General features: G+C 53.4%; 1 protein-coding gene across 1 annotated transcript in view; it reads left to right on the top strand.

Moving 5' to 3' along the window:
* sept3 (septin 3) overlaps positions 1-27073 on the top strand; it is a 193289-nt gene extending 166216 nt beyond the window's left edge. Inside the window, exons 5-10 of the mRNA XM_041177592.1 lie at positions 8996-9133; positions 11314-11431; positions 12480-12575; positions 21478-21574; positions 26022-26073; positions 26819-27073. Coding sequence (XP_041033526.1) covers positions 8996-9133; positions 11314-11431; positions 12480-12575; positions 21478-21574; positions 26022-26073; positions 26819-26945 — 628 coding nt within the window. The 3' untranslated portion in view covers positions 26946-27073. The remainder of the gene's footprint in view (positions 1-8995; positions 9134-11313; positions 11432-12479; positions 12576-21477; positions 21575-26021; positions 26074-26818) is intronic.
* Positions 27074-27813: the final 740 nt, after the last annotated feature.

Raw genomic sequence — 27813 nt, forward strand, 5'->3', positions numbered from 1 at the left:
TTACTCCCTGTACCATGTGCTAGTTGATTATAGGAATAGGCTGATGGAGCAGATGAATGAGTGGCTGAAGAGTTGGTGCAGGAGGGAGAGATTTAGATTCCTGGATCACTGGATCCACTTCTAGAGAAGGTAGGACCTTTACAAGTCCGATGGGTTGCACCTGAACCTGAACAGGACCAACATCCTTGTGATCTTTGCTAGTGCTGTTGATGGGGGTTTAAACGAATTTGGCTGGGGGGTGGGATACAGAGTGGAGGTATAGTAGGGGGTGATGTACATACAAGTATAGGAGAAAAATGGAGTCAGTCTGGAAGGCAGAGCGTATATAGTCAAGTTAAGGCACAAGGGAGCATAGCAAAGCTGGATGGCATTTATTTTAATGCAAGGAGTCTTGCGAGTAAGGCAGATGAGTTGAGGGTGTTGATTAATACATGGAGATATGATATTACTTCTACCATGGAGACATGGTTAAGGGATGGGCAGGACTGGCAGCTCAATATTCTGGGGTATAGAATCTTCAGGGGAGATGGGGAATGGGGTGTAAAAGAGGAGGTGGTGTCACAATATTGATCAAGCAGTCAATTAATCCAATAAGGAGAGATGGTATCTTAGAGGGTTCCTCAAGTGAGGCCATATGGGTAGGACTTAAAAACAAAAAAGGGGGCAGTGACATTGCTGGGAGTGTACTATAGATCCTCAAACAGTCGGGGGAGATAGAGGAGCAGATATGTAGACAAATCTCAGAGAAGTGTAAAAATAATAGGTTAATAATAGTAGGGGATTTCAACTTCCCCAATATTAACTGGGATGGACAAAATGTGAAGGGCTTAGAGGGGCTGTAATTCTTAAAATGTATCCTGGACTCTTTTTAAACCAGTATGTAGAAAGTCCTAAAGAGAGGGGGCAATGCAGAATCTGGCCAAAACTGAATCTGGCCAAAAATGGACCGGGAGCAGTTACTTGTAGGAAAGTCTACATCAGAGCAGTGGGAGTCATTCATAAAGTAAATAGTGAGAGTGCAGGGTCAACATGTTCCCATAAAGGTGAAGGGTGGGACCAAGTCCAGAGAAACCTGGATGTCGAGGAATGTACAGGATTGGATAAGGAGAAAAAGAAAAGCTAATGGTTGATACCGAGGGCTCAAAACAGCAGAAGCCTTGGAGGAGTATAGAAAGTGCAAGGGGTTACTTAAAAAAGAAATTAGGAGAGCAAAGAGAGGGCATGAAAAAACACTGGCAGGTAAAATAAAGGAAAATCCAAAGACATTTTATAAGTATATTGGGGCAAGACAATAACCAGGGAAAGAACAGGGCCCATTAGGGACCAAAATGGCAACCTGTGTGAGGAGCCGGGGGATGTAGGTGAGGTTTTAAATGAGTACTTTGCATCTGTATTCACTATAGAGAAGGACGATGTAGGTATAGAAATCAGGGAGGGGGGTACAGAGTATACTGGAACAAATTAGCATTGAGAGGGAGGAGGTATTAGCAGCTTTAGCGGGCGTAAAAGTGGATAAATCCCCAGGCCCAGATGAGATGTATCCCAGGTTGCTGTGTGAGGCAAGAGAGGAGATTGCAGGGACTCTGACATTAATTTTCAATACCTCTCTGGCCACAGGAGAGGTGCCAGAGGACTGGAGGACAGTGAATCTGGTACCGTTATTCAAGAAGACTGGTAGGGATAAACCAGGGAGCCCTAGGCCAGTAAGTCTAACATCGGTGATAGAGGACATTTTGGAAAAAATTCTGAGGGACAGAATTAATCTCCACTTGGAGAGGCAAGGATTAATCAGGGATAGTCAGCATGGTTTTGTCAGGGGGAGATCATGTCTCACAATGTGATTGAATTTTGAAGGGGTGACTAGATGTGAAGATGAGGGTAGTGCAGTTGATTTGCTCTACATGGACTTCAGTAAGGCTGTTGACAAGATCCCACGTGGGAAACTGGTCAAGATGGTGAGACCCATGGGATCCAGGGCAGTTTGGCAAATTGGATTCATGATTGGCTTAGTGACAGGAGGCAGAGGGTGATGGTTGAAGGTTGTTTTTGTAACTGGAAGCCTGTGTCCTGTAGTGTACCGCAGGGTTCGGTGCTGGGTCCCTTGCTGTTTGTAGTGTACATTAATGATCTAGACATAAATGTAAGAGGTATGATCAGTAAGTTTGCAGATGACACGAAATTAATGATGTGATAAATAGTGAGGAGGAAAGCCTTAGACTACAGGATGATAGAGATGGGCTGGTCAGACAAGCAGAACAGTGGCAAATGGAATGTCATCCTGAAAAGTGTGAGGTGAGGCACTTTGGGAGGACTAATAAGGCAAGGGAGTACGTGATGAATGGAAGTACAATGGATCAGAGGGGCTTTGGTGTGCATGTCCATAGATCCTTCAAGACAGCAGGATAGGTAGATAAGGTGGTTAAGAAGGCAAATGGGATACTTGCCTTTATTAGTCGAGGCATTGAATACAAGAGCAGGGAGGTTATGATGGAGCTGCATAAAACATTAGTCCTCAGCTGGAGTACTGTGTGCGGTTCTGGTCGCCACACTATAGGAAGGATGTGATTGCACTAGAGGGGGTGCAGAGGAGATTCACCAGGATGTTGCCTGGGCTGGAGTGTTTCAGCTATGAAGAGAGACTGGATAGGGTGAGGCTGTTTTCTTTAGAGCACAGAAGACTGAGGGGGGACCTGGTAGAGGTATTTACAATTGTGTGGGGCATAGTTAGGGTAGATAGGAAGAAACTTTTCCCCTTAGTGGAGGGGTCAATAACCAGGGGCTATAGATTTAAGGGAAGGGGCAGGAGGTATAGAGGGGATGTGAGGAAAATTTTTTTCACCCAGAGGGTGTTTGGAATCTGGAACACTGCCTGAGGGGGTGGTCGGGGGAGGAACCCTCACAATGTTTAAGAAGTATTTAGATGAGCACTTGAAACACCGCAGCATACAGGGCTACAGACCAAGTGCTGGGAAATGGGATTAGGGGCTTGATAACTGGCGTGGACATGATGGCCTGAATGTTTCACTCATTGGGCCCTGTGATTGACAGGCCTGGGACTGGACCCCAACCGTGATCGGCCCAGAACTGTGATTTCACACGGGCTGAGAAATTCTCAGCGCTGCTGGTGGGAGCGGGGAGAGGGCGGGGACAGGGCGAGGAGAGGGCGAGGAGAGGGCGGGGAGAGGGCGGGGACAGGGCGAGGAGAGGGCGAGGAGAGGGCGGGGAGAGGGCGGGGACAGGGCGGGGAGAGGGCAGGGACAGGGCGGGGACAGGGCGGGGAGAGGGCGGAGACAGGGCGAGGAGAGGGCGAGGAGAGGGCGGGGAGAGGGCGGGGACAGGGCGGGGACAGGGCGGGGAGAGGGCGGGGACAGGGCGGGGAGAGGGCGGGGACAGGGCGGGGACAGGGCGGGGAGAGGGCGGGGACAGGGCAGGGACAGGGCGGGGAGAGGGCGGGGACAGGGCGGGGACAGGGCGGGGAGAGGGCGGGGACAGGGCAGAGACAGGGCGGGGACAGGGCAGGGACAGGGCAGGGACAGGGCGGGGAGAGGGCGGGGACAGGGCGGGGAGAGGGCGGGGAGAGGGCGGGGACAGGGCAGGGACAGGGCGGGGACAGGGCGGGGAGAGGGCAGAGACAGGGCGGGGACAGGGCAGGGACAGGGCAGGGACAGGGCGGGGAGAGGGCGGGGAGAGGGCGGGGACAGGGCGGGGACAGGGCGGGGAGAGGGCGGGGACAGGGCGGTGACAGGGCGGGGAGAGGGCGGGGACAGGGCGGGGAGAGGGCGGAGACAGGGCGAGGACAGGGCGGGGAGAGGGCGGGGAGAGGGCGGGGACAGGGCGGTGACAGGGCGGGAGAGGGCGGGGACAGGGCGGGGAGAGGGCGAGGACAGGGCGGGGAGAGGGCGGGGAGAGGGTGGGGAGAGGGCGGGGACAGGGTGGGGAGAGGGCGGGGAGAGGGTGGGGAGAGGGCGGAGACAGGGCGGGGACAGGGCGGTGACAGGGCGGTGACAGGGCGGGGAGAGGGCGGGGACAGGGCGGGGAGAGGGCAGAGACAGGGCGGGGACAGGGCGAGGACAGGGCGGGGAGAGGGCAGAGACAGGGCGGGGACAGGGCGAGGACAGGGCGGGGACAGGGCGGTGACAGGGCGGGGAGAGGGCGGGGACAGGGCGGGGAGAGGGCAGAGACAGGGCGGGGACAGGGCGAGGACAGGGCGGGGAGAGGGCGGGGAGAGGGCGAGGAGAGGGCGGAGACAGGGCAGAGACAGGGCGAGGAGAGGGCGGAGACAGGGCGGGGACAGGGCGGAGAGAGGGCGGGGACAGGGCGAGGAGAGGGCGGGGAGAGGGCGGAGACAGGGCGGGGACAGGGCGGGGAGAGGGCGGGGACAGGGCAGGGACAGGGCGGGGACAGGGCAGGGACAGGGCGGGGAGAGGGCGGGGACAGGGCGGGGACAGGGCGGGGAGAGGGCGGGGAGAGGGCGGAGACAGGGCGGGGACAGGGCGGGGAGAGGGCGGGGACAGGGCAGGGACAGGGCGGGGACAGGGCAGGGACAGGGCGGGGAGAGGGCGGGGACAGGGCGGGGACAGGGCGGGGAGAGGGCGGGGACAGGGCAGGGACAGGGCGGGGAGAGGGCAGGGACAGGGCAGAGACAGGGCGGGGACAGGGCAGGGACAGGGCAGGGACAGGGCGGGGAGAGGGCGGGGACAGGGCGGTGACAGGGCGGGGAGAGGGCGGGGAGAGGGCGGGGACAGGGCGGTGACAGGGCGGGGAGAGGGCGGGGAGAGGGCAGAGACAGGGTGGGGACAGGGCGGGGAGAGGGCGGGGAGAGGGCGGGGACAGGGCGGAGACAGGGCGGGGACAGGGCGGGGAGAGGGCGGAGACAGGGCGAGGACAGGGCGGGGAGAGGGCGGGGAGAGGGCGGGGACAGGGCGGTGACAGGGCGGGAGAGGGCGGGGACAGGGCGGGGAGAGGGCGAGGACAGGGCGGGGAGAGGGCGGTGACAGGGCGGGGAGAGGGCGGGGACAGGGCGGTGACAGGGCGGGGAGAGGGCGGGGAGAGGGCGAGGAGAGGGCGGAGACAGGGCAGACACAGGGCGAGGAGAGGGCGGGGACAGGGCGGGGACAGGGCGGGGAGAGGGCGGGGAGAGGGCAGAGACAGGGCGAGGAGAGGGCGGAGACAGGGCGGGGACAGGGCGGAGACAGGGCGGGGACAGGGCGGGGACAGGGCGGGGAGAGGGCGGGGAGAGGGCGGGGAGAGGGCAGAGACAGGGCGAGGAGAGGGCGGGGAGAGGGCGGGGACAGGGCGGGGAGAGGGCAGAGACAGGGCGGGGACAGGGCGGGGACAGGGCGGGGAGAGGGCAGGGACAGGGCGGGGAGAGGGCGGGGAGAGGGCGGGGAGAGGGCGGAGACAAGGCGGGGAGAGGGCGGGGAGAGGGCGGGGACAGGGCGGGGAGAGGGCGGGGAGAGGGCGAGGAGAGGGCGGGGAGAGGGCGAGGAGAGGGCGGGGAGAGGGCGGGGACAGGGCGGGGAGAGGGCGGGGAGAGGGCGAGGAGAGGGCGGGGAGAGGGCGAGGAGAGGGCAGGGAGAGGGCGAGGAGAGGGCAGGGAGAGGGCGGGGACAGGGCGGGGAGAGGGCGGGGAGAGGGCGAGGAGAGGGCGGGGAGAGGGCGAGGAGAGGGCAGGGAGAGGGCGGGGACAGGGCGGGGAGAGGGCGGGGAGAGGGCGAGGAGAGGGCGGGGAGAGGGCGAGGAGAGGGCAGGGAGAGGGCGGGGACAGGGCGGGGAGAGGGCGGGGAGAGGGCGAGGAGAGGGCGGGGAGAGGGCAGGAGCTGCTGAGCATTCCCAGCAAGCCCCCTGAAGGCAGACTCGCTGACCCCTCGCTGACCCCAGGAAGCTGCAGACTCGCTGACCCCTCGCTGACCCCAGGAAGCTGCAGACTCGCTGACCCCTCGCTGACCCCAGGAAGCTGCAGACTCGCTGACCCCTCGCTGACCCCAGGAAGCTGCAGACTCGCTGACCCCTCGCTGACCCCAGGAAGCTGCAGACTCGCTGACCCCCTCGCTGACCCCAGGAAGCTGCAGACTCGCTGACCCCTCGCTGACCCCAGGAAGCTGCAGACTCGCTGACCCCTCGCTGACCCAGGAAGCTGCAGACTCGCTGACCCCTCGCTGACCCCAGGAAGCTGCAGACTCGCTGACCCCCTCGCTGACCCCAGGAAGCTGCAGACTCGCTGACCCCTCGCTGACCCCAGGAAGCTGCAGACTCGCTGACCCCTCGCTGACCCCAGGAAGCTGCAGACTCACTGACCCCTCGCTGACCCAGGAAGCTGCAGACTCGCTGACCCCTCGCTGACCCCAGGAAGCTGCAGACTCGCTGACCCCTCGCTGACCCCAGGAAGCTGCAGACTCGCTGACCCCTCGCTGACCCCAGGAAGCTGCAGACCCCCACAGAATAAAACAAAGCACAAAAATCCTGCAAAAAATGTCCATGCAGCACAACCAAGCTCCTGACAGCAGAAAACCCATCCCCAGAAATCTCTCTTTATTTTAAATCCTAATAGAGATTCCATCCGGCCCTTGGATCGAGGTTTGAGCCAAAATGTAAAAGCCGCCTGGCCAATTGGCCCGTCCGCCAACCGGAAACATGGACGCGCCACTGGCTGGGCCTCACCCCGCTGGACCAGGCCTCATCCTGCTGGGCCAGGCCTCATCCTGCTGGGCTGGGCCTCATCCTGCTGGGCCATGCCTCATCCTGCTGGGCCAGGCCTCATCCTGCTGGACCAGGCCTCATCCTGCTGGACCAGGCCTCATCCTGCTGGACCAGGCCTCATCCTGCTGGGCCAGGCCTCATCCTGCTGGGCTGGGCCTCATCTCACTGGGCCGGGCCTCATCTTGCTGGACCAGGCCTCATCCTGCTGGGCCAGGCCTCATCCTGCTGGGCCAGGCCTCATCCTGCTGGGCTGGGCCTCATCTCACTGGGCCGGGCCTCATCTTGCTGGACCAGGCCTCATCCTGCTGGGCTGGGCCTCATCCTGCTGGACCAGGCCTCATCCTGCTGGGCTGGGCCTCATCCTGCTGGGCCAGGCCTCATCCTGCTGGGCCAGGCCTCATCCTGCTGGGCTGGGCCTCATCCTGCTGGGCCATGCCTCATCCTGCTGGGCCAGGCCTCATCCTGCTGGACCAGGCCTCATCCTGCTGGGCCAGGCCTCATCCTGCTGGGCCAGGCCTCATCCTGCTGGGCTGGGCCTCATCTCACTGGGCCGGGCCTCATCTTGCTGGACCAGGCCTCATCCTGCTGGGCTGGGCCTCATCCTGCTGGGCCAGGCCTCATCCTGCTGGACCAGGCCTCATCCTGCTGGGCCAGGCCTCATCCTGCTGGACCAGGCCTCATCCTGCTGGGCTGGGCCTCATCCTGCTGGGCCAGGCCTCATCCTGCTGGGCCAGGCCTCATCCTGCTGGACCAGGCCTCATCCTGCTGGGCCAGGCCTCATCCTGCTGGGCTGGGCCTCACCCTGATGGACCGGGCCTCATCCTGCTGGGCTGGGCCTCATCCCACTAGGCCGGGCCTCACCTCGCTGGACCAGGCCTCATCCCACTAGGCCGGGCCTCACCCCGCTGGACCAGGCCTCATCCTGCTGGACCGGGCCTCGCGCCATCCTGCAATGGTTTCCTACTAGTAATCTTCATGATGAAGTCAGCGGAGCACGGGAATCTCATGTGCCTGGTTCACTCATGTTTGAAGATGCCCTGAGCCAGGGAGCTTTGTACAGCCATGTCTGAGCTCAGCGGTTTTCCTTGTTGTTCCTCTGCAACATAAGGGAGGGGAGCAGGAGAATGGCAGCTTGCATGGGGACTCAAGACTGACAAGGGCGAGTCAGTGGTGAGGAAGGGTATAGGTGTGGAGTCGGGGGCATGGAGGAGTGAAGTGGGAAGGGCCTGATGCCCTGGGTGTTGTGGGGGGGGGGTCAATCAAGGTAAAAAAATGAGGAGCCTAAAGGACGATGTCAGTATTGTCCATATGTGGGTCCATATCTCAGGGTGTTGGCTGGGAGAGTCCTTACAGGCTTCTGAGTTCAGCTACAACATTTCAACTATCGCTGCTGAGAGTGATCTCGGACAATGTTCTTTTCAATGCATAGAAGAGAGGGTGAACTGAACCTGTAGGTTTAGCCATGTCCCATAGAGCGCCGAGTACAACACTGGACACCAACGTGAACATTCAATATACAGTGAACAAAAAAACACAACATTGTTTCTTCCACAGTAAAGAAACTGTCCCTCAGTCCCTGTAACCACCAATGTGTACCAACCATGACATGTGCCAGTACATTTGGCTCTGTGACTAAGCCAGTCTCAACAAATAACACTGATGCACACATGAATAAAGTGAAACCAATGTGAATTATTTACAAGTGAAGTTTATATTTGAATAACACCTTTGTGCTCTCAAGTCTAATGGAGTTGGGGAGGAATGGTGTGTTTGTGATGCAGAGTCTCCCTGTTTGTCCCTCTTTTATAACCTGCCCTTACCTGCAGCACTGTCAGCTGTTGATGGGTTTCACCACTTACCCACCTTGTGATCACACGTGTCTCTGTGCCCACTGCTGGCACTTAGACTTGAAATTAGAATCACGTGGGAACCAGTGAAAAGCAAGAGAGTGTTAGTGGCTCCCACTTCCTTTTCCATCGGGAACAACGCACCACATTAAAATTCTGTGCCCTGTGTGTATCTCGCTCCCTGGTGACTATTGATCGGACTCTGACCTTGCACAGTGGGACTTGAAGATACAAATCTCAAACAGAGCCATCTAAAATTCCTCTCTCCACTATTTTAGCCAAAGTGTTGACCTGGATGAACCCTTCTGTTAAAATAGCGAAGGATTAGATATGTACATCGTATCCCACAGTGTAAAGCCAGGGTCAGTGTTGTTCCCCCACCACCCTTGTGGGTGGGCCTGATTCTTCATTTGGCCAATGGGCTGTAACATATCCTTGGTCTGTTACAGCTGGGAGCCAATTGAGAAGTATATCAGCGAACAGTATGAGAAGTTCCTGAAGGAGGAGGCGAACATCTCGAGGAAGAAGCGGATTCCTGACACCCGGGTGCATTGTTGCCTGTACTTCATTTCACCCACCGGCCACTCGTATGTATTAAACACTCAGATATGATCCACACAACAGCCTCTGTCTAACCCATCAGCTCTCTCTCTCTCCTCCTGCCATAAGACCAATGGAAAGAGTTAATGACCTCCCAGGTTTGATCACAGAAGGGTGTAGAAAGGCCAAGAGGTTATATAAAGACTCCAGTTCGAATATGGTCTGTACCATTGGGCTGTGCACTATAGGGATTGAGGTCTTTGAGAGGATGCTGCACTGATCCACAAGCTTCTGCTGCAACAGAACGTAGGGATCAAGGAAATGAAGCTAAAATCCAGGGATAATCCAATCTGAATTACAAACCCCTGACTGGAGACCATCTGCCTGTCAGGGGTCAGGGGTCAGGGGTCAAGAGTTGCATAGAGTGCAGGGTGAGATCTCCTTATCTCTCTTGGCTTGGCAATGGTCTGGTGGGTCCAGTTATAGTGGGCAGGTTGGCATTCCTGCATTTCGCCCATTCTAAGCATTGGACAGTACATTGACCTTTACTAAGGTCAATGCTAAGACTGTCCTCGCTGAAGGAAGTCAGAGGGCTTTCACAATTTTGGGATGTCCCAACATGTTTTACAGCCAATGATTATTTTTTAAAGGACAGTCACTGTTGTAACACAGCGGCCATTTTGCACATAGCAAGCTCCCACAATCAGCAATGAGATAATGAGCAGATAATCTGGTTCAGTGATGTTGGGTTAGGAGGTAAATATTGGCTAGGACACTGGGGAGAACTCTCCTGCTCACCTTCAAAACACTGCCATGGGATCTTTAACTCCAGCTGACAGGGCAGGCAAGGTCTCAGTTTAACATCTCATTCAGAAGACTGCACCTCCAACAGTGCAGCACTCCCTCAGTGTGGATCTGGAGTATCAGCCTAGATTTTGTGATCTGACGCAGGACTTGAACCTGCAGCCTGCTGACCAGAGAGTGCTCCTCCCTGAGCTCTGGCTGAAATTTCCCTTCAGTTTGAGGTGCAAGGTGAGCACTCGCTGCCCGTGTTTCAGCACCTCCCTCCAGGATGGACGGTTTTGTTCATCACCAACATCCAACACAGCTCAAATCACTTCCCTGTCGAGACTGGGGAACAAAACCAGAAACAAACACAGAATAATCCAGGCAGGGATTTAAATAAAAATACAGAATGATAATTGATGGGAAAAGCTTATTGAATCGCCAGTCCAATTATTGTCTTACAATCAATGTCTTTGTGGTTGACTTCATTGGCAATGGCAAATGGTTAGCGCTATTTGTCCAACAAAAGATACAATTGCATTAGAAGCAGTTCAGAGAAGGTTCACTCGACTCATTCTTGGGATGAGGAGCCTACCTTATGAAGAAAGGTTGAACAGGTTGAGCCTGTACCCATTGGAGTTTCGCAGAATGAGAGGGGATCTTACTGAAATGTGTAAAATCCTGAGGGGACTTGACAGGGTGGATACTGAGGGGATGTTTCCCCTTGTGCAGAAGACTAGAACGAGGGGATACAGTTTAAAAACAAGAAGTCTCCCTTTTAAGACAGAGATGAGATGAGACATTTTTCTCTCAGAGGGTCATTAGTCTGTGCAATTCTCTTCCTCAGAGAGCAGTGGAGGCTGGGTCATTGAATGTATTCAAGGCTGAGTTAGAGAGATTTTTGATAGACAAGGGGGTCAAGGGTTATGGGGGGACAGACAGGAAAGTGGAGCTGAGACCACAACCAGGTCAGCCATGATCGTATTGAATGGTGGAGCAGGTTTGAAGGGTTCAATAGCCTATTCCTGCTCCTAAGCCATGTTCCTAAACGTTCCTGTTGAAAGACGCAGCGACAAGAGACAGTGGGATTGGAATATGGATAGGTGACTGAGATGGAGAAGGGTGATCAACCAGCATTGCTGCAACCCCAAGTAAAATGGGAGAAGCCAAAAGGAGAAGAGACGAGAGGTGGGGACTGTAATGGTGCCCCCCACCCCATAATTAGACCAGGGTCACAGATCTCAGTAACACAAGGGGGCCAATATAAATTTCTCCCAGCACCTCTGAGCTCTGAGGAAGGGAAGCTGCAGTCTCTGAGGGTTAGGTCCAGGCTCCCAGCTGTTTGAGGCCCAGTGAGGGTTTCCTAATCCTGTCTCTTCATTGATCATCTCCAGCCTGGCCTAGCCCTACAGGTACCTGACTGATGTGTTTCTCCTCCCAGGCTGCGGCCCCTGGATGTCGAGTTTATGAAGCGGCTGGGAAAAATAATGAACATTATTCCTGTCATTGCAAAGGCTGACACAATGACACTGGAGGAGAGGCATGAATTTAAACTGAGGGTGAGTCCATCCCTACCCCACCTGCCTCTGTCTGTCTATAAACCCGGTTATGTGGCGGAGTCCCTCAGCTCTTTCAAAGAGATTTAGACATTTACCTCAGCTGGGAGCGGGGAAATGTATAAAACTCAAGGAACAGAATCTCACCTTCCAACTTGGCACTTTACAGCGATCTGGACTCAACGCTGTGTTGAAAAATTTCAGATCACAGCCTCCGCCCTCAGTCTTTCCAGCAGCAGATGTTGGTCATGATTCTGCTGTTGCCATTTACACCTCCTCTCGAACCATCTGCAGTTTCTTTACCTGTCCCATTCCCACCCACACTTTGGTTCTTGCACCCTTATCCCTTTCGCTATCTACCTCTCCCTGCCATCTAACCTATTACAGACTTTCCTGTTTGTTCTTGCCTCCCCCCCTCACATTTCCCCCACCTCTGTCCTTGCTTAGAGTCTGTCACGTCTCTAACGTCTTCCAGTGCTAATGGAAAGTCATTGACCTGAAACATTAACTCCCGCCACAGGTGCTGCCTGACCTGCTGAGTATTTCCAGGATTTTCTGTCTTGATACCATTATACATTCTGCCAGCATCCCTTCCAGACCCAGAGGTGAATAAACTCAGAATGTTTGTCTCTTATTTTTAGTGCACTGGTTAACACTTCTGTGGTAAGCGCTATTTTAAACAATTTCCAAATAAATCTGCTAAGGATTGTGTTAAAATGTTGCAGACAGGAATTTTACCAAATTTGTTAACAAAGGTGGTAAAAATAACACCTGGGGAGAAATAAACTCACTTACAAAAAGTTGGAGAAAATTCAGCCTATCCATTGTGGGAATTAATCCAATAATATGAGAAAATGTCCTGCGCTTCATTTCCTGCCCTCTCGGGGGGGGTAGAGTTTATTGTTTAACCTGACTCGCTGTTTAATTAGACCTTGTGCAAACGGACTCTGCAGCCTCGTTCCTTGCTGAGTGTCTGTCTCCGATTCAGTCAGGTTAAGGGACACTGGCTGTGATTGGCTTTTTCAACCCTCTCGATGTTTTGACTTGTCAGGTGCGGAAGGAGCTAGAGGCAAATGGTATTGAGTTCTACCCACAGAGAGAATTTGATGAAGATATGGAAGACAAAATGGAAAATGACAAGATCAGGGTGAGTAGGAATGCGTCTCAATGTGAGACATGTACAGGTATGTGTTGGGAAGGTGTTGGTTATAGAAAATGTCCCTTGAAGAAGACTTTGTAATATTCAATAGGTTAACAGCCAGTCTTTATTAACTGCTTATAACTATATACATATATACAGTAAAGGCTACAGGCAAGAGGAAGCAACGGCTTAGTGATATTGTTGCTGGACTAGCAATCCAGAAACTGATAGCAATGCTTAGGTGACCTGGGTTTGAATCCGATAACAGCAGATGGTGGAATTTGAATTCAATAAAAAAAAATAAAAAAATCTGGAATTAAATTTCTAATGATGACCATGAAACCATCGTTGATTGTTGTAAAAACCCATCTGGTTCAATAATGCCCTTAAGGGAAGGAAACCTGTTGTCCTAACCTGGTCTGGCCTACATGTGACTCCAGAACCTTTGCAATGGTCTCTGAACATCGGCAATAAATGAATCCATAATTTAAAAAAAGGAGCTATCTCCATTTCTCAGGCCAGAATGTGTAAAATGACGTTGGGTGAGTGATATTTCGGTGGGTGGGCGTCTGATGATCTCCAATGTGTGCCAGTGATGATCTGCAATGTGTGCCAGTGATGATCTCCAATGTGTTCCAGTGATGATCCCCAATGTGTGCCAGTGATGATCTCCAATGTGTGCCAGTGATGATCCCCAATGTGTGCCAGTGATGATCCCCAATGTGTGCCAGTGATGTTCTCCAATGTGTGCCAGTGATGATCCCCAATGTGTGCCAGTGATGATCTCCAATGTGTGCCAGTGATGATCAGCAATGTATGCCAGTGATGATCTCCAACGTGTGCCAGTGATGATCCCCAATGTGTGCTAGTGATGATCTCCAATGTGTGCCATTGATGATCTCCAATGTATGCCAGTGATGATCTCCAATGTATGCCAGTGATGATCTCCAATGTGTGCCAGTGATGATCTCCAATGTATGCCAGTGATGATCTCCAATGTGTGCCAGTGATGATCCCCAATGTATGCCAGTGATGATCTCCAATGTATGCCAGTGATGATCCCCAATGTATGCCAGTGATGATCCCCAATGTATGCCAGTGATGATCTCCAATGTGTGCCAGTAATGATCTCCAATGTGTGCCAGTGATGATCAGCAATGTATGCCAGTGATGATCTCCAATGTATGCCAGTGATGATCTCCAATGTGTGCCAGTGATGATCAGCAATGTATGCCAGTGATGATCTCCAATGTGTGCCAGTGATGATCTGCAATGTGTGCCAGTGATGATCTGCAATGTGTGCCAGTGATGATCTGCAATGTGTGCCAGTGATGATCCCCAATGTGTGCCAGTGATGATCTGCAATGTGTGCCAGCCATTAATTAACGGGCCCCTTGGGGCAGTAAGTGATGCTGATTTTTCGGGGCCCATGTGATCTTCAGGTCATCACATGGGCACGATGGGTAGGCCACACTTTTATAAACCTCATCCATGGGCGAGATAAGAGGTGAGTGTGGTCACGAGCTTTATTTGTCAGACATTTAATGCTTAAAATTACTGCTACTTGCCAGTGTGAGCAGGAATACTTCAAATCTCTTCACAGCTGCTTGGTCTGGAGTAACAGGCTTCAGTTCAGGACTCTGGAGTAAACATCATTTCTGGGGCCTTCCTGGTTTCAGGAAGCCCCCCCTTAGCCTGGGAATGAGAGTTGTGCTCTCGGCTGGAGGCACCTCCTCTGAGGAGGAAGGGAGGGCTCGAAGGGGGTGGAGGCCAGGAGTGCACATTCAGCCTCCAGGGGAGCCACCCTTGGGAGGAGAGGCACAGGCACCAGGGGCGCAAGGTCAACAGGAAGTCCAAGGTGGAAGGGGCCGCAGAAGACACCACTAACCTGCTGCCAGGATTTACAGGCAGAGAAGCAGCTACTCAATATGCCTGAGGTGCAATGCCAAAGGAGGCTCCGTGTCTCAAGGGAGACAGTGACCTCCAGCTGTCAGAGGATCAGCCCTGAGATCAGCTCCGACTGTGCGGGTGGACACCCCGTGCCAGTGGCACCGAAGGTCACTGTGGCCCTCAACCTCTATGCCTCTGGCTCTTCCCAGGGGTCAGTGGGGGATCTTTGTAGAGTCTCCCAGTCTGCTGTCCACAGTTGCGTCAAGCTGGTGGATGCTCTGCTCAGGCGGGTACTGAACTTCATTCACTACCGTACGGACGAGGCCAGTCAGGCAGAGCGAGCCAGAGGCTTTGCAGTGATTGTTGAGTTCCCCCACGTCCAGGGTGCAATTGACTGCACACAAGTGGCCATCAAGGCACCAGCGGGTGAGCCGGGAGCCTTCGTCAACAGGAAGGGATTCCACTCCATGAACGTGCAGATAGTGTTTGAGCATAGAATGCAGATTCTACAAGTCTGTGCATGGTACCCAGGCAGCTCCCGTGACCCGTACATCCTGAGACTCTCCACTGGGCCCTCAGGGGTGAGAGGTGGGCCCTCTGTCTCCTCCTCCCAGCCCTGCTCCGGTGATGCTGAAAGGAAGAACAAGGATATTTGTTTTGTTCCAGTGGAGACAATGTCAATGTTCATCCCTGTCCCCCAGATCATTATGTGCTCATCCTTCCATAATCATTGGTCAAGCCGTGTTGCAAACTTCAATCACTGAACATTCAGCAGTGCGATGGCTGCTGGGACACACATGGTGACCTCAGAGCTTGGAAATCTTACCTCCCCTTGGCACCCCAGCCTCACCCCCACCAGTGGACCTGGGCACATGGCACTTCTCCAGATCTATCATCTCCTGCTCGTATCCGGTGATTATGGCCAACTGGGTCTGGCCTCTGCTAGTCCACAGCCGCTCGGCGGCATTGTGTGCAGTCTCCTCCTGAAAAGGAGAGAGGAGCATTGATTAGTCCAGCCTGTACCTGGATTCCCATCGCAGCCCTGTCACCGCAGCCAGAGTGGGGCATTGCAGGGCTCCAGTGCTTCATCACCCTGCATCTGCTGCACACTCATGCCAAGAAGCCAGGGCTGACCCCTTCCCCTTGCCCACATGCTGCCTCCATCACATTTGGCATCACACGGTCTACCCTTGCAAAGCAAGGACGCACAAGCATGTGGAGCGCCAAGGGCAGCAGATGTGTTAGTGCCCCACCACCTGGGGCATGTCAGCAGCCTGACTCTGACATGTTTTGCAGTTCCAGCGCTGCACCGAGGTGCAGATCCTTGAGGAAGCCCCAAAACACTCCTCTGGGTGTCAGCCTACCACATGCAGCAGGTGCAGAACCCATCTCAGCACAACTCTCAGGGTGAGCTAGGCATGGGCAATATCTGCTGGCCCACCCAGCGAGGGTCACATGCTGTGAATGATTCAATGCAGTAGCTGCACTGAGGGTTGTGGGGGGTAGGGGGAGCGGGGGTGGGGGAGCTGGGGGGAAAGCCTACCTGCTGTGTTAGGTGACCTCTGCCGACACGATGCTCACCCTTCCCGAGCACAAGAGGCCATAGAAACACTTGCGGCACTGGATCCACGTGCATCACACCACATGGTGGGAGCTGACTATGTCTGCTACCTCCTCCCAGGCACGTTTCATCAGGTGTACCTCCCACCACACTGCCACCTCCTCCAGGAGGGCAACTAGGCACTGGTCAGAAAAGTGAGGGGCACAGTGCGCCATGCCAACACCATTGTACCCGGCGGTTATTGCAATCCCGCCGCTGCCTGGCCACTCCCGCTATCCTCAGGAGCTGCTGGACAGGCCTCACTGGACAGGCCACACTGGACAGGCCTCACTGGACAGGCCACACTGGACAGGCCACACTGGACAGGCCACACTGGGCAGATCACACTGGACAGGCCACACTGGACAGATCACACTGGGCAGGCCACACTGGACAGATCACACTGGACAGGCCTCACTGGACAGATCACACTGGACAGGCCTCACTGGACAGGCCACACTGGACAGGCCACACTGGACAGGCCACGCTGGACAGATCACACTGGACAGGCCACACTGGACAGGCCACGCTGGACAGATCACACTGGGCAGGCCACACTGGACAGATCACACTGGACAGGCCTCACTGGACAGGCCACGCTGGACAGATCACACTGGGCAGGCCACACTGGACAGGCCACACTGGACAGGCCACGCTGGACAGGCCACACTGGACAGGCCACACTGGACAGGCCACGCTGGACAGGCCACGCTGGACAGATCACACTGGACAGGCCACGCTGGACAGATCACACTGGGCAGATCACACTGGACAGGCCACACTGGATAGATCACACTGGACAGGCCACACTGGACAGATCACACTGGGCAGATCACACTGGACAGGCCACACTGGACAGGCCACGCTGGACAGGCCACGCTGGACAGGCCACACTGGACAGGCCACGCTGGACAGGCCACGCTGGACAGGCCACGCTGGACAGATCACACTGGGCAGGCCACGCTGGACAGATCACATTGGGCAGATCACACTGGACAGGCCAAGCTGGACAGATCACACTGGGCAGATCACACTGGACAGGCCACACTGGATAGATCACACTGGACAGGCCACACTGGACAGATCACACTGGGCAGATCACACTGGACAGGCCACACTGGACAGGCCACGCTGGACAGGCCACGCTGGACAGGCCACACTGGACAGGCCACGCTGGACAGGCCACGCTGGACAGATCACACTGGGCAGATCACACTGGACAGGCCACACTGGACAGGCCACGCTGGACAGGCCACGTTGGACAGATCGCACTGGGCAGGCCACGCTGGACAGATCACACTGGGCAGGCCACACTGGGCAGATCACACTGGGCAGGCCACACTGGGCAGATCACACTGGACAGGCCATACTGGACAGGCCACGCTGGACAGATCACACTGGGCAGGCCACACTGGACAGATCACACTGGGCAGATCACACTGGACAGGCCACACTGGACAGGCCACGCTGGACAGATCACACTGGGCAGGCCACACTGGACAGATCACACTGGACAGGCCTCACTGGACAGGCCACACTGGACAGGCCACACTGGACAGGCCACGCTGGACAGGCCACGCTGGACAGGCCCCACTGGACAGGCCACACTGGGCAGATCACACTGGGCAGATCACACTGGACAGGCCACACTGGACAGGCCACGCTGGACAGGCCACACTGGACAGGCCACGCTGGACAGATCACACTGGGCAGATCACACTGGACAGGCCACACTGGACAGGCCACGCTGGACAGATCACACTGGGCAGATCACACTGGGCAGATCACACTGGACAGGCCACACTGGACAGATCACACTGGACAGGCCACGCTGGACAGATCACACTGGGCAGATCACACTGGACAGGCCACACTGGACAGATCACACTGGACAGGCCACGCTGGACAGATCACATTGGGCAGATCACACTGGACAGGCCACGCTGGACAGATCACACTGGGCAGATCACACTGGACAGGCCACACTGGACAGATCACACTGGACAGGCCACACTGGACAGGCCACGCTGGACAGATCACACTGGGCAGGCCACACTGGACAGATCACACTGGACAGGCCACACTGGACAGATCACACTGGACAGGCCTCACTGGACAGGCCACACTGGACTGGCCACACTGGACAGGCCACACTGGACAGGCCACGCTGGACAGATCACACTGGGCAGGCCACACTGGACAGGCCACACTGGACAGATCACACTGGACAGGCCACACAGGACAGGCCACGCTGGACAGATCACACTGGGCAGGCCACACTGGACAGATCACACTGGGCAGGCCACACTGGACAGGCCACACTGGACAGATCACACTGGGCAGATCACACTGGACAGGCCACACTGGACAGGCCACACTGGACAGGCCACGCTGGACAGGCCACACTGGACAGGCCACACTGGACAGGCCACACTGGACAGATCACACTGGACAGGCCACACTGGACAGGCCACGCTGGACAGATCACACTGGGCAGGCCACACTGGACAGGCCACACTGGACAGGCCACGCTGGACAGATCACACTGGGCAGATCACACTGGACAGGCCACACTGGACAGGCCACGCTGGACAGGCCACGCTGGACAGGCCATGCTGGACAGATCACACTGGGCAGATCACACTGGACAGGCCACACTGGACAGATCACACTGGACAGGCCACACTGGACAGGCCACGCTGGACAGATCACACTGGGCAGGCCACACTGGACAGATCACACTGGACAGGCCACACTGGACAGATCACACTGGACAGGCCTCACTGGACAGGCCACACTGGACAGGCCACACTGGACAGGCCACGCTGGACAGATCACACTGGACAGGCCACGCTGGACAGATCACACTGGGCAGGCCACACAGGACAGGCCACACTGGACAGGCCACGCTGGACAGATCACACTGGGCAGGCCACACTGGACAGGCCACACTGGACAGGCCACGCTGGACAGATCACACTGGGCAGGCCACACTGGACAGATCACACTGGGCAGGCCACACTGGACAGGCCACACTGGACAGGCCATGCTGGACAGGCCACGCTGGACAGGCCACACTGGACAGGCCACACTGGACAGGCCACGCTGGACAGGCCACACTGGACAGGCCACACTGGACAGATCACACTGGGCAGGCCACACTGGACAGGCCACACTGGACAGGCCACACTGGACAGATCACACAGGGCAGGCCACACTGGACAGGCCACACTGGACAGGCCACGCTGGACAGATCACACTGGACAGGCCACACTGGACAGGCCACGCTGGACAGGCCACACTGGACAGGCCACACTGGGCAGATCACACTGGACAGGCCACACTGGACAGGCCACACAGGACAGGCCACACTGGACAGATCACACTGGACAGGCCACACTGGACAGGCCACACTGGACAGGCCACACTGGACAGATCACACTGGACAGGCCACACAGGACAGGCCACACTGGGCAGATCACACTGGACAGGCCACACTGGACAGGCCACGCTGGACAGGCCACGCTGGACAGGCCACACTGGACAGGCCACACAGGACAGGCCACACAGGACAGGCCACACTGGACAGGCCACACAGGACAGGCCACACTGGACAGGCCACGCTGGACAGGCCACGCTGGACAGGCCACACTGGACAGGCCACACTGGGCAGGCCCCATGTATAATTGGGAACGTGGACCCGATCGAGGGCAGCAATCAGCTCCGCGCCTGCCCACACCCACTCCCTAACAGCCCACCCGACAGGGAGAAAATTCTCCCCTAGGCCTTCACACATCTCTGCTCCACACTGACCCTAGATCTGGATCATGTGCCTTCTTACATAACTGTGCGTGATAATGTACACAGTCCCACATTAACCCTGTATGTGTCAGACCATTGTACAGTGTGTACAGCTGTGTCGACAGGTATATACAGGGCTGCAGAGGTACATACAGTGTCAGTACAGGTATGTGACTAAAACAATTACAGCAAACCTTCATGACCCTGGAGATCTCGTACACTGCAGCTTGCAGAATGACTTGATAAACACTATAATTATATATGCATTATGATGTCAGCTGGCCCTGATAGACCTTAAATCACTCAGCTCACTGCAGCAAGGGTTATCGTGATGAATCATGTGTTATTAAGTCAAAAAACACACAGCAGGTTAGGGGAGCAACCCCCAAACAGAATCCCAGTACATTAACCCATCATCAGACTGTACCCACTGGCCATGCCTTACAGGAGACAAGCTCATGGAATTGATGTTCAGGACCAAGCTCTGCTCAGTGATCCAGAGTTACAACTCTCCCTTTTATCATGGTCAGGATTCATCTTCACAATTACACTCTCCTAAACAGCCTCCTCGTTTAGAAATAGAGGGTGGAGTTTTACTGCCCCGGCCAGCTGCTTTCAAGGTGGTGGGAACTGTGGGGAGGGCTTGCTCATAAAAGGCAGCCGGTGTCCTGCCCCCAACCTGTCTCCTGTTTAACGGGGTTGGTGGGGGAGGGGAGGTGCATCCCACCTTGGGCCTATTGAGGTCCTTAATTGGGCAATTAATGTCCACTCAAGTGCCTGATCCTGCCCGGCTACTATTTTACCCGTGGCAGAGAGAGGCCTACACCAAGCTAGTAGCCTGGCAGCTTTAGCTGTGTGAGCTGATGTCGGGAAAGGGGGTGGGGTACTTCTTTTGGGAGACCCCTGTGCCCATTCGAGCACCGCCCCCCCCTCCACCCAAGGTCATATTCTCCTTTAACCCAGCCTCCCACCCCCAAACCCCCAATCCCAGCCTCTCAAACGTGGACCCCCCCACAATCCAGGCTTTCCTTCAGTCCGGCCTCCATTAGCTCCTCTGCTCTGGGCACTGGCCGCAGTCCCAGCAGTGGCCACCGCTAGAAACTGGCACTGCTGAGACTGCAGAGCTGCTGGCCATCTGATTGGTCAGCAGCTCTCTAAGGCAGGACTTCCTCTCTAGATAGGGGTGGAGTTCCGCCACGCCGAATGTAAGATGGCTGCTGGGCACCCAGTATCAGCGGGGCCAGGAAACCCCACCATCCAAAAAATCCTGCCCATAGCAACAGGGAGGAGACCTTTTAACCCCTCGAGTCTGTCCCACTATGGCAGACATGGCTGACCTGTGGCCTAACTCCATGTCCGTGCCTTGTCCCCATATCCCTTAATATCTTGGATAACTAAAATGTATCAATCCCAGTTTTACATTAATTAACGTTAAGATTAACAATTGATCCAGCATCAATTGCCCTTCCACTCTGTGCTCTAAACCTAGTTCTACAGAAGAGTCTGTTTCCAGAACATCCCCAATACATATTTCCAATATTTTTGCACTTTATTCTGGATTTTGCCAGGGAGTCACTTTTATTATTTACCTGTGTTGTCTTCTTCCCAATCCCACAGGAAAGCATGCCCTTTGCTATCGTTGGCAGTGACACTGAATATCAAATAAATGGGAAAAGAGTGTTGGGAAGGAAAACGCCCTGGGGGATCATTGAGGGTGAGTTCTGTGACTTGTTCCAGTTGTGTTTTATGATGCTGATTCAGGTTCTGGATCGGACAGAGAGATTTGTTTGATCAGCCTCTCTCTTCTCAGCACTCTGCTAACCTTGCTCTCCATTAACAGCTGCCTTGTCCCTCCCTCTTGGCTCAATTCTACAATGGTCATCGCTTCACTAAACTTTCCTCCCTCCTTCCCTCCTAAACTCCAAATCCTCCATATCCCCCCCCCCCCCCCCCCGCCGTCCTCACTATTGGAGTCACAACTCCTCCATTCAGCTCCTACCTTAACTTAACTGTCACAGCTCCTCATGACTGTGAATACCCTCAGCTCCCAAGGTCCTCCCTTTCTCTGGCAGTCTACAAGGGGCCAAAACCCAAGTTTAACGCACCCTCCCTCCCACTCTGCACCTTTAGTGGTGCTCTGGACTTACACGCCTTAGCTCATCATCAGATTACCCAACAGTGAATAGATATCCTGTTAGTGTTACACACAAGGCATGTGTCACTGGATGTTGAATGATCTAATTTTATAAAATAATTCTGTACAATTTTTTGTACAATTCACTCTTCCTGGGGAAGTTGAAGCCCAATTACTTTCCAGCCCACATCCAATCTGTACTCAGGATGGAACCAGATCCTTGGGTTTAGGTTCACTAATGAAGTGAACCCTCTGGTACTTTGCAAAAGGGCCTCTCCTCCTGTCTGAAGCCTAAACAGTGAGCGCACAACCGAGAGCTGTCTGCCCTGGCCTTGTCCAACATCTGCACTTCTCAGCAGGAGCCACTAGATGGTGATCAGGAGCTGCTGCCCTGATTGGTTGCTCTGGTTGAGGCCAGCACAGCTCAGGATGGCACCTAGTCTTTATAAATGAAAGACTTGCATTTACATAGCGTCCCTGATGGTTTCATCCCCATTACACTCTCAGATTCACAGCGGCCAATCTCAGCAAGATTCCACAAAGGGCAGTGTGACAGTGACCAGTTAACCTGTTTCAATTGGTTTCCCTGCTCCCCTTTGAAAGAGTGTCGTGGGATCTTTTACATCCACCTGAGAGAGCAGCCAGAGAGCTCGGCTAAGGCCACATTTTCCTGGAAAAAATGCTGCCGAGAGGGCTGACACCTGATTGAGGACACGTCTGAGATATGCATTGGGTCCTGTCCATTGGTACAGGATGATGAGTAGCTTAGCCAGAGCTCTCTAACAGGGTCACTGGAGACTGCTCAGAAGAAGAGGGAGCCCAATGATAGCCTTTTAAACCATAAGGTACCTCCTCGGGCCCACATAACACATCTTGCCCATTGCAGTGGCTGCAAATTCCCCTCTGGCTGGGCTAATATTATTCAGGGTGAGTCTACTTCTGGGAGCAGCTTTCAATTCATCCACTATCCGCTCAAACAGTCCACGTTCCAATGATAAATGGACATAACTGAGAATGTTCAAGACAGAAATCGTACTAATGACATCATAGGAAATGGGGATAGTGTGAAAAAGTGGCATTGAGGTAAATGATGAGCCATGATCTAAGTGAATGGCAGAGCAGGCTCGATGGGCCAAATGGCCTACTCCTGTTCCTATGTTCCTATAAACTCAGGATAGTGCCAAGGACATAACAGAAGGTAAGCTGGAAGAAATAGGTTACCGATGGACAGAGGGTTTCACCTCAAAGTCTCTATTGAAACCAAACAGTTCATAGCATTCAAAAGGTGATTAGGTGAAGACTAAACATCTTACAGCACATGTTGGAGGAGAAGGGAAGTGGAATTAGAATTGATAGCTTCAAGAAATAGAATCATAGAATCCTTACAGCACAGAAGGAGGCTATTTGGTCCATCATCTCTCTCTCTGCAAGAGCAACACACCTAATCCCACTCCTCTGCCTTTTCCCTGTGGGCTTGTTCAGTTTCCTTTGAGATAATTGTCCGATTCTTTTTTGAAAGCCTTGATTGAACCTGCCTCCAGCACACTCGCACAGTGCATCCCACTGTGTGAAAGGGCTTTTTCCCATATCGTCATTGACCCTGCTGCCAATCACCTTAAATTGGTGCCCTCAGGTTCTTGAACCTTTTACCAATGGGAACAGTTTCTTCCCATCTCCTCTGTCCCGATCCCTCATGATTTTGAACACCTTTATCAAATGTCCCCTCAACCTTCTCTTCCCCAAGATGAACAGTCCCAATTTCTCCAATCTATCTATAGGGGAACTGATGTTCCTCATCCCTGGAACCATTCCCATAAATCTATTCTGCACCCACTCTTGATACCTTCACATCCTTCCTAAATTTTGCAGTGGTAGAACTAACTCTGGCACAGGCACAGTGGCCTGACAGCCTCTATCTGTAATGAAGTGTTTCCCTGATTAACAATTGTGACTCTATCCCTGCAAGTTAGTCACCAAGTCATTTGTCATATATTCTGTTCAATTCAATGGCGTTTACTTCAGACTTTCATTGATTGAGATAGTTGGTTTGATTGACTGTTCTACAGATCAGTCACTGAATCATCCTGGAAATAAACTTAGGGAGGAATTTTCCCTCCCCAATACTGACGGGCGTGACCGGAAAATTTGGGGAACCGTTACAATTTTCCCATCCCATCCACAATGATGCCCACTGGTGTCGGGATCAGAAAATCCCAGCCTTAGAAGAATTCCCACGTCTAGAGAGACATGAGGCATATGGAACATATGAGCTTTGAGCAGGAGTAGGCCACTCAGCCCCTTTAGCCTGCTTCACCATTCAATAAGATCATGATTGTAACTTCAACTCCACATTCCTGCCTCCCCCCAATAACCTTTCACCCCCTTGTTTAACAAGAATCTATCCAGCTCTGCCTTAAAAATATTCAAAGGCTCTGCTTCCACTACCTTTTGAGGAAGAGAATTCTCACGACTCTCTGAGAAGCACACACTTACTCCAATTTTTAGCAGTTTGTTGGCCCTGGGACAGGCTGTTAGCCTAAAGGTTATAGTTTGAGGGTCACATGCTCATCATCAAGCATGGCTGGCCAGGAATCTCTCCCACTCTTACCACCTGCCATTGGGTTTACAGGTTGATACCTGTTTGGCTGCATGATGAACACACCTTCCTCAGCCATCACACCCAGGGGTGGGGCTCGAACCCAGAGCTTCCAGTTTAAGAGGCAGGGACACTACCCACTGCACCACAAGAGCTCCCGACTGAAATGAACACAGAGCTTGAACTGATAGCAGTATTTTCTACAATTAAGTGAACATCTAGAAACAGCCATTAGACCTGACACACCCTTCTGTCTGTTGAAAATAGAAGTAGGCAGTGGAGGTATTGCTCAGTAGGTCAGGCAGCATTGGTAGAAAGACAGACTTACCCAGTGCTTCAGCCCTTAAAACCTCCGTGGGTTGTGGAGAATTTCAAACATCACTTTGTTGGCAGATGTAGAGAATATCGAAGTTTATTTAATCATATGCAGGGGAGAAATACTTAGCAAACTCAGTCCTTCCCAAAGAATCAATGGTTACAGTCACCATGCTCCTGCTTCCCCCTCGTCTGTATAAACCAATTAACAACTGCAGCATTCAATCCATTATAATTAGCCCATTAATAACTGTAAGATCATCAAGCAAAGTGCCTCACACCAAGTGAGATGAAAAAACTTGCAATGTTTAGCGCCTTCCACAGCCTCGTGACATCTCAAAGACAGTTACAGAAAATGAAGTACCTCTAGAAGTGTAGTCAGTGTGATGATTTAGGAAACACAGCATCTTAGACAGTGTAGCACTCCTTCAGTATTGCACTGGAATGTTGGCGGATTTTGTGCCCAACTCTCAGGACTGAAGAAGTCTTACTGCAGTTGCATAGAGCCTTGGTGAGACAATGGCTAGAGGATTGTGTACTGTTTGGTCTACTTGCCAATGATAGGATGTTCCCCTTGGAGGGAATGCAACAAAGGTTCATTAGTCTGACTCCTGAGGTTAGGGGATTGGTCTCTGAGGAGAGTTTGCGCGGACTGGGTTTATAATCCCTGGAACATTCTTCCAAAGGTCCAAAACCCTGAGTGAAGAAATTTCTCCTCATCTCAGTCTTGAATGGTCAATCCCTCATCCTGAGACTGTGACACCATGTTGTAGACTCCCAGCCAGGGGAAACATCCTATCAGTATCTACCCAATCAAGCCCCTGATGTCCCCCTCCAAACCACTCACCATCCTGACTTGGAAATATATTGCCATTCCTTCACTGTCACTGGGTCAAAATCCTGGAACTCCCTCCCTAACAGCACTGTGGGTGTACCTACACCACATGGACTGCAGCGGTTCAAGAAGGCACTCACCACCACCTTCTCAAGGGCAACTAGGGATGGGCAATAAATTCTGGCCCAGCCACATCGCATGAAATAATTTTAAAAGAAGGAATTTTGCTTCTGAATGTGCCAGGACATTCTAACCTGATGTTTCTTTCTGTTTCTTTCTAGTTGAGAATGTCACTCACTGTGAGTTTCCTCTACTCCGGGACCTCATTGTTAGGTAATGATAGTTCGTATACGTGTAAGATTTACTCGGTGTTTTTTATTATAGTTCATGTATCTCTCTTTTTATCTCCCTCCATGTCTTTCTATTTCTGTTCTTTGTCTTATCTGCTTGTCCTTTTCTCCATCTCTATATTTATTTGTTTGTCCCATCGCCTCTCTTTCTACCTGTTCCTCGTTCACATTTTCGAACTTATTAATATCATGCTCTCTCGGTATCTTTTTCCTCAATTTGAAACTCTCCTTTTCTCCCCTCATCCTGCACAATTCTCTGATTATTCCTTTTCTCCCCTCACCTGCACAATTCTCTGGTTATTCCTTGCTCCCCTCACCCTGCACAATTCTCTAATTATTCCTTGCTTTCCTTCCCCCTCTGTCCCCTTCCTAATTACCATCCTTTCCTTTTATCATTACCTTTTCTCTTTCTCCCCCTCAATTATCGTACCTCCCACTTTCTTGTTTTTTTGTCCTCCTCTTTGCTTCTCTGTTTCTTGTCTGCTCGCTCACTTTATCTTCCCTCTCTGCTCTGTTTCCCGGTTGTTTTATTCTCTCTGTCACTTTGCCTCTCTTTCCATCTCTCTTCCTGTCTGCTTCTCCCTGTTTAACTTCCCTTCTCTAAATGTCCTTATTTTTCTCCTAATCTTCCCCTTCCCTCTCGGCATACTGAGCGCCTCTATTTCCTTTTCTCCCTGTTGTTCTGTGCCTTTCTCCTGCCGTCTTTGTGCGCTGTTCTCGCTCGGCAGGACTCACCTCCAAGACCTGAAGGAGGTGACGCACAACATTTTTTACGAGACATATCGGGCTAAGAGGCTGAATGAAAACGGGAACCTGGCCAACGACACAGGGGAAGTGCACGAGAGTAACCTCTGAGCCCACCGAGAACAACAAAAATCTTCAGTCACTGGAACCTTGTGTAAAATCTCATTTTTGTAAGAGTGAAGCCAAACCTGTCACTGAAAAAGAGTGAAGCCCTTTAAATTTTGACCGCTTGCTCACTTCAGGCGTGTGATCCTGTCGATTATTTAATGCTTACCTTTCAGCATCTGAAGGTGTTTCTGTAAACCTCCCGATTCAGGTAAATTTGTTGCTCCTTTTTCTACTTTTCCCCAGCTTGCTCGTGCCCTCTGAATGTGTCTCTGACAAATGGTGCTGGAGTGATAATGTCACTGGACCAGGAATCCAGAGCCCCAGGCTAATGCTCTGGGGACATGGGTTCAAATCCCACCCACGGCAGCTGGTGGAATTTAAATTCAGTTAATAAATCCGGAATATAAAGCCAGTCTCAGTGACCATGAAACTACCATCGATTGTCAGGAAAACCCATCTGGTTCACCAATGTCCTTTAGGGAAGGAAAATCTGCTGTCCTTACCTGGTCTGCCCTACATGTAACTCCAGACCCACAGCAATGTGGTTGACTCTTAACTGCCCCCTGAAATGGCCTAGCAAGCCACTCAGTTCAAGGGCAATTAGGGATGGGCAACAAATGCTGGGCCTTGCCAGCGACACCCACACTCCATGAAAGAAACAGGAGTAGGTAAATTGGAATTCTTTTTGTTCCCTCAGTTTTCTCCCCTTCTATTGTTCAACCAAGAGGCTCATCAGGACTCTCTTTAATTGCGAGTAGGATTGGGACCTCCCCAGACCAGGTGGGGAGACCATCTCTTGGTGCCCAAGTTGAGACCAGTTAAGTCAGGATGTTGAGCCAGGAATCTTCCTGGCATAGGTGGGTGTGTATGT

This window comes from Carcharodon carcharias, chromosome 31 (genome assembly GCF_017639515.1).
Source record: "Carcharodon carcharias isolate sCarCar2 chromosome 31, sCarCar2.pri, whole genome shotgun sequence".
Taxonomy (NCBI): Eukaryota; Metazoa; Chordata; class Chondrichthyes; order Lamniformes; family Lamnidae; genus Carcharodon; species Carcharodon carcharias.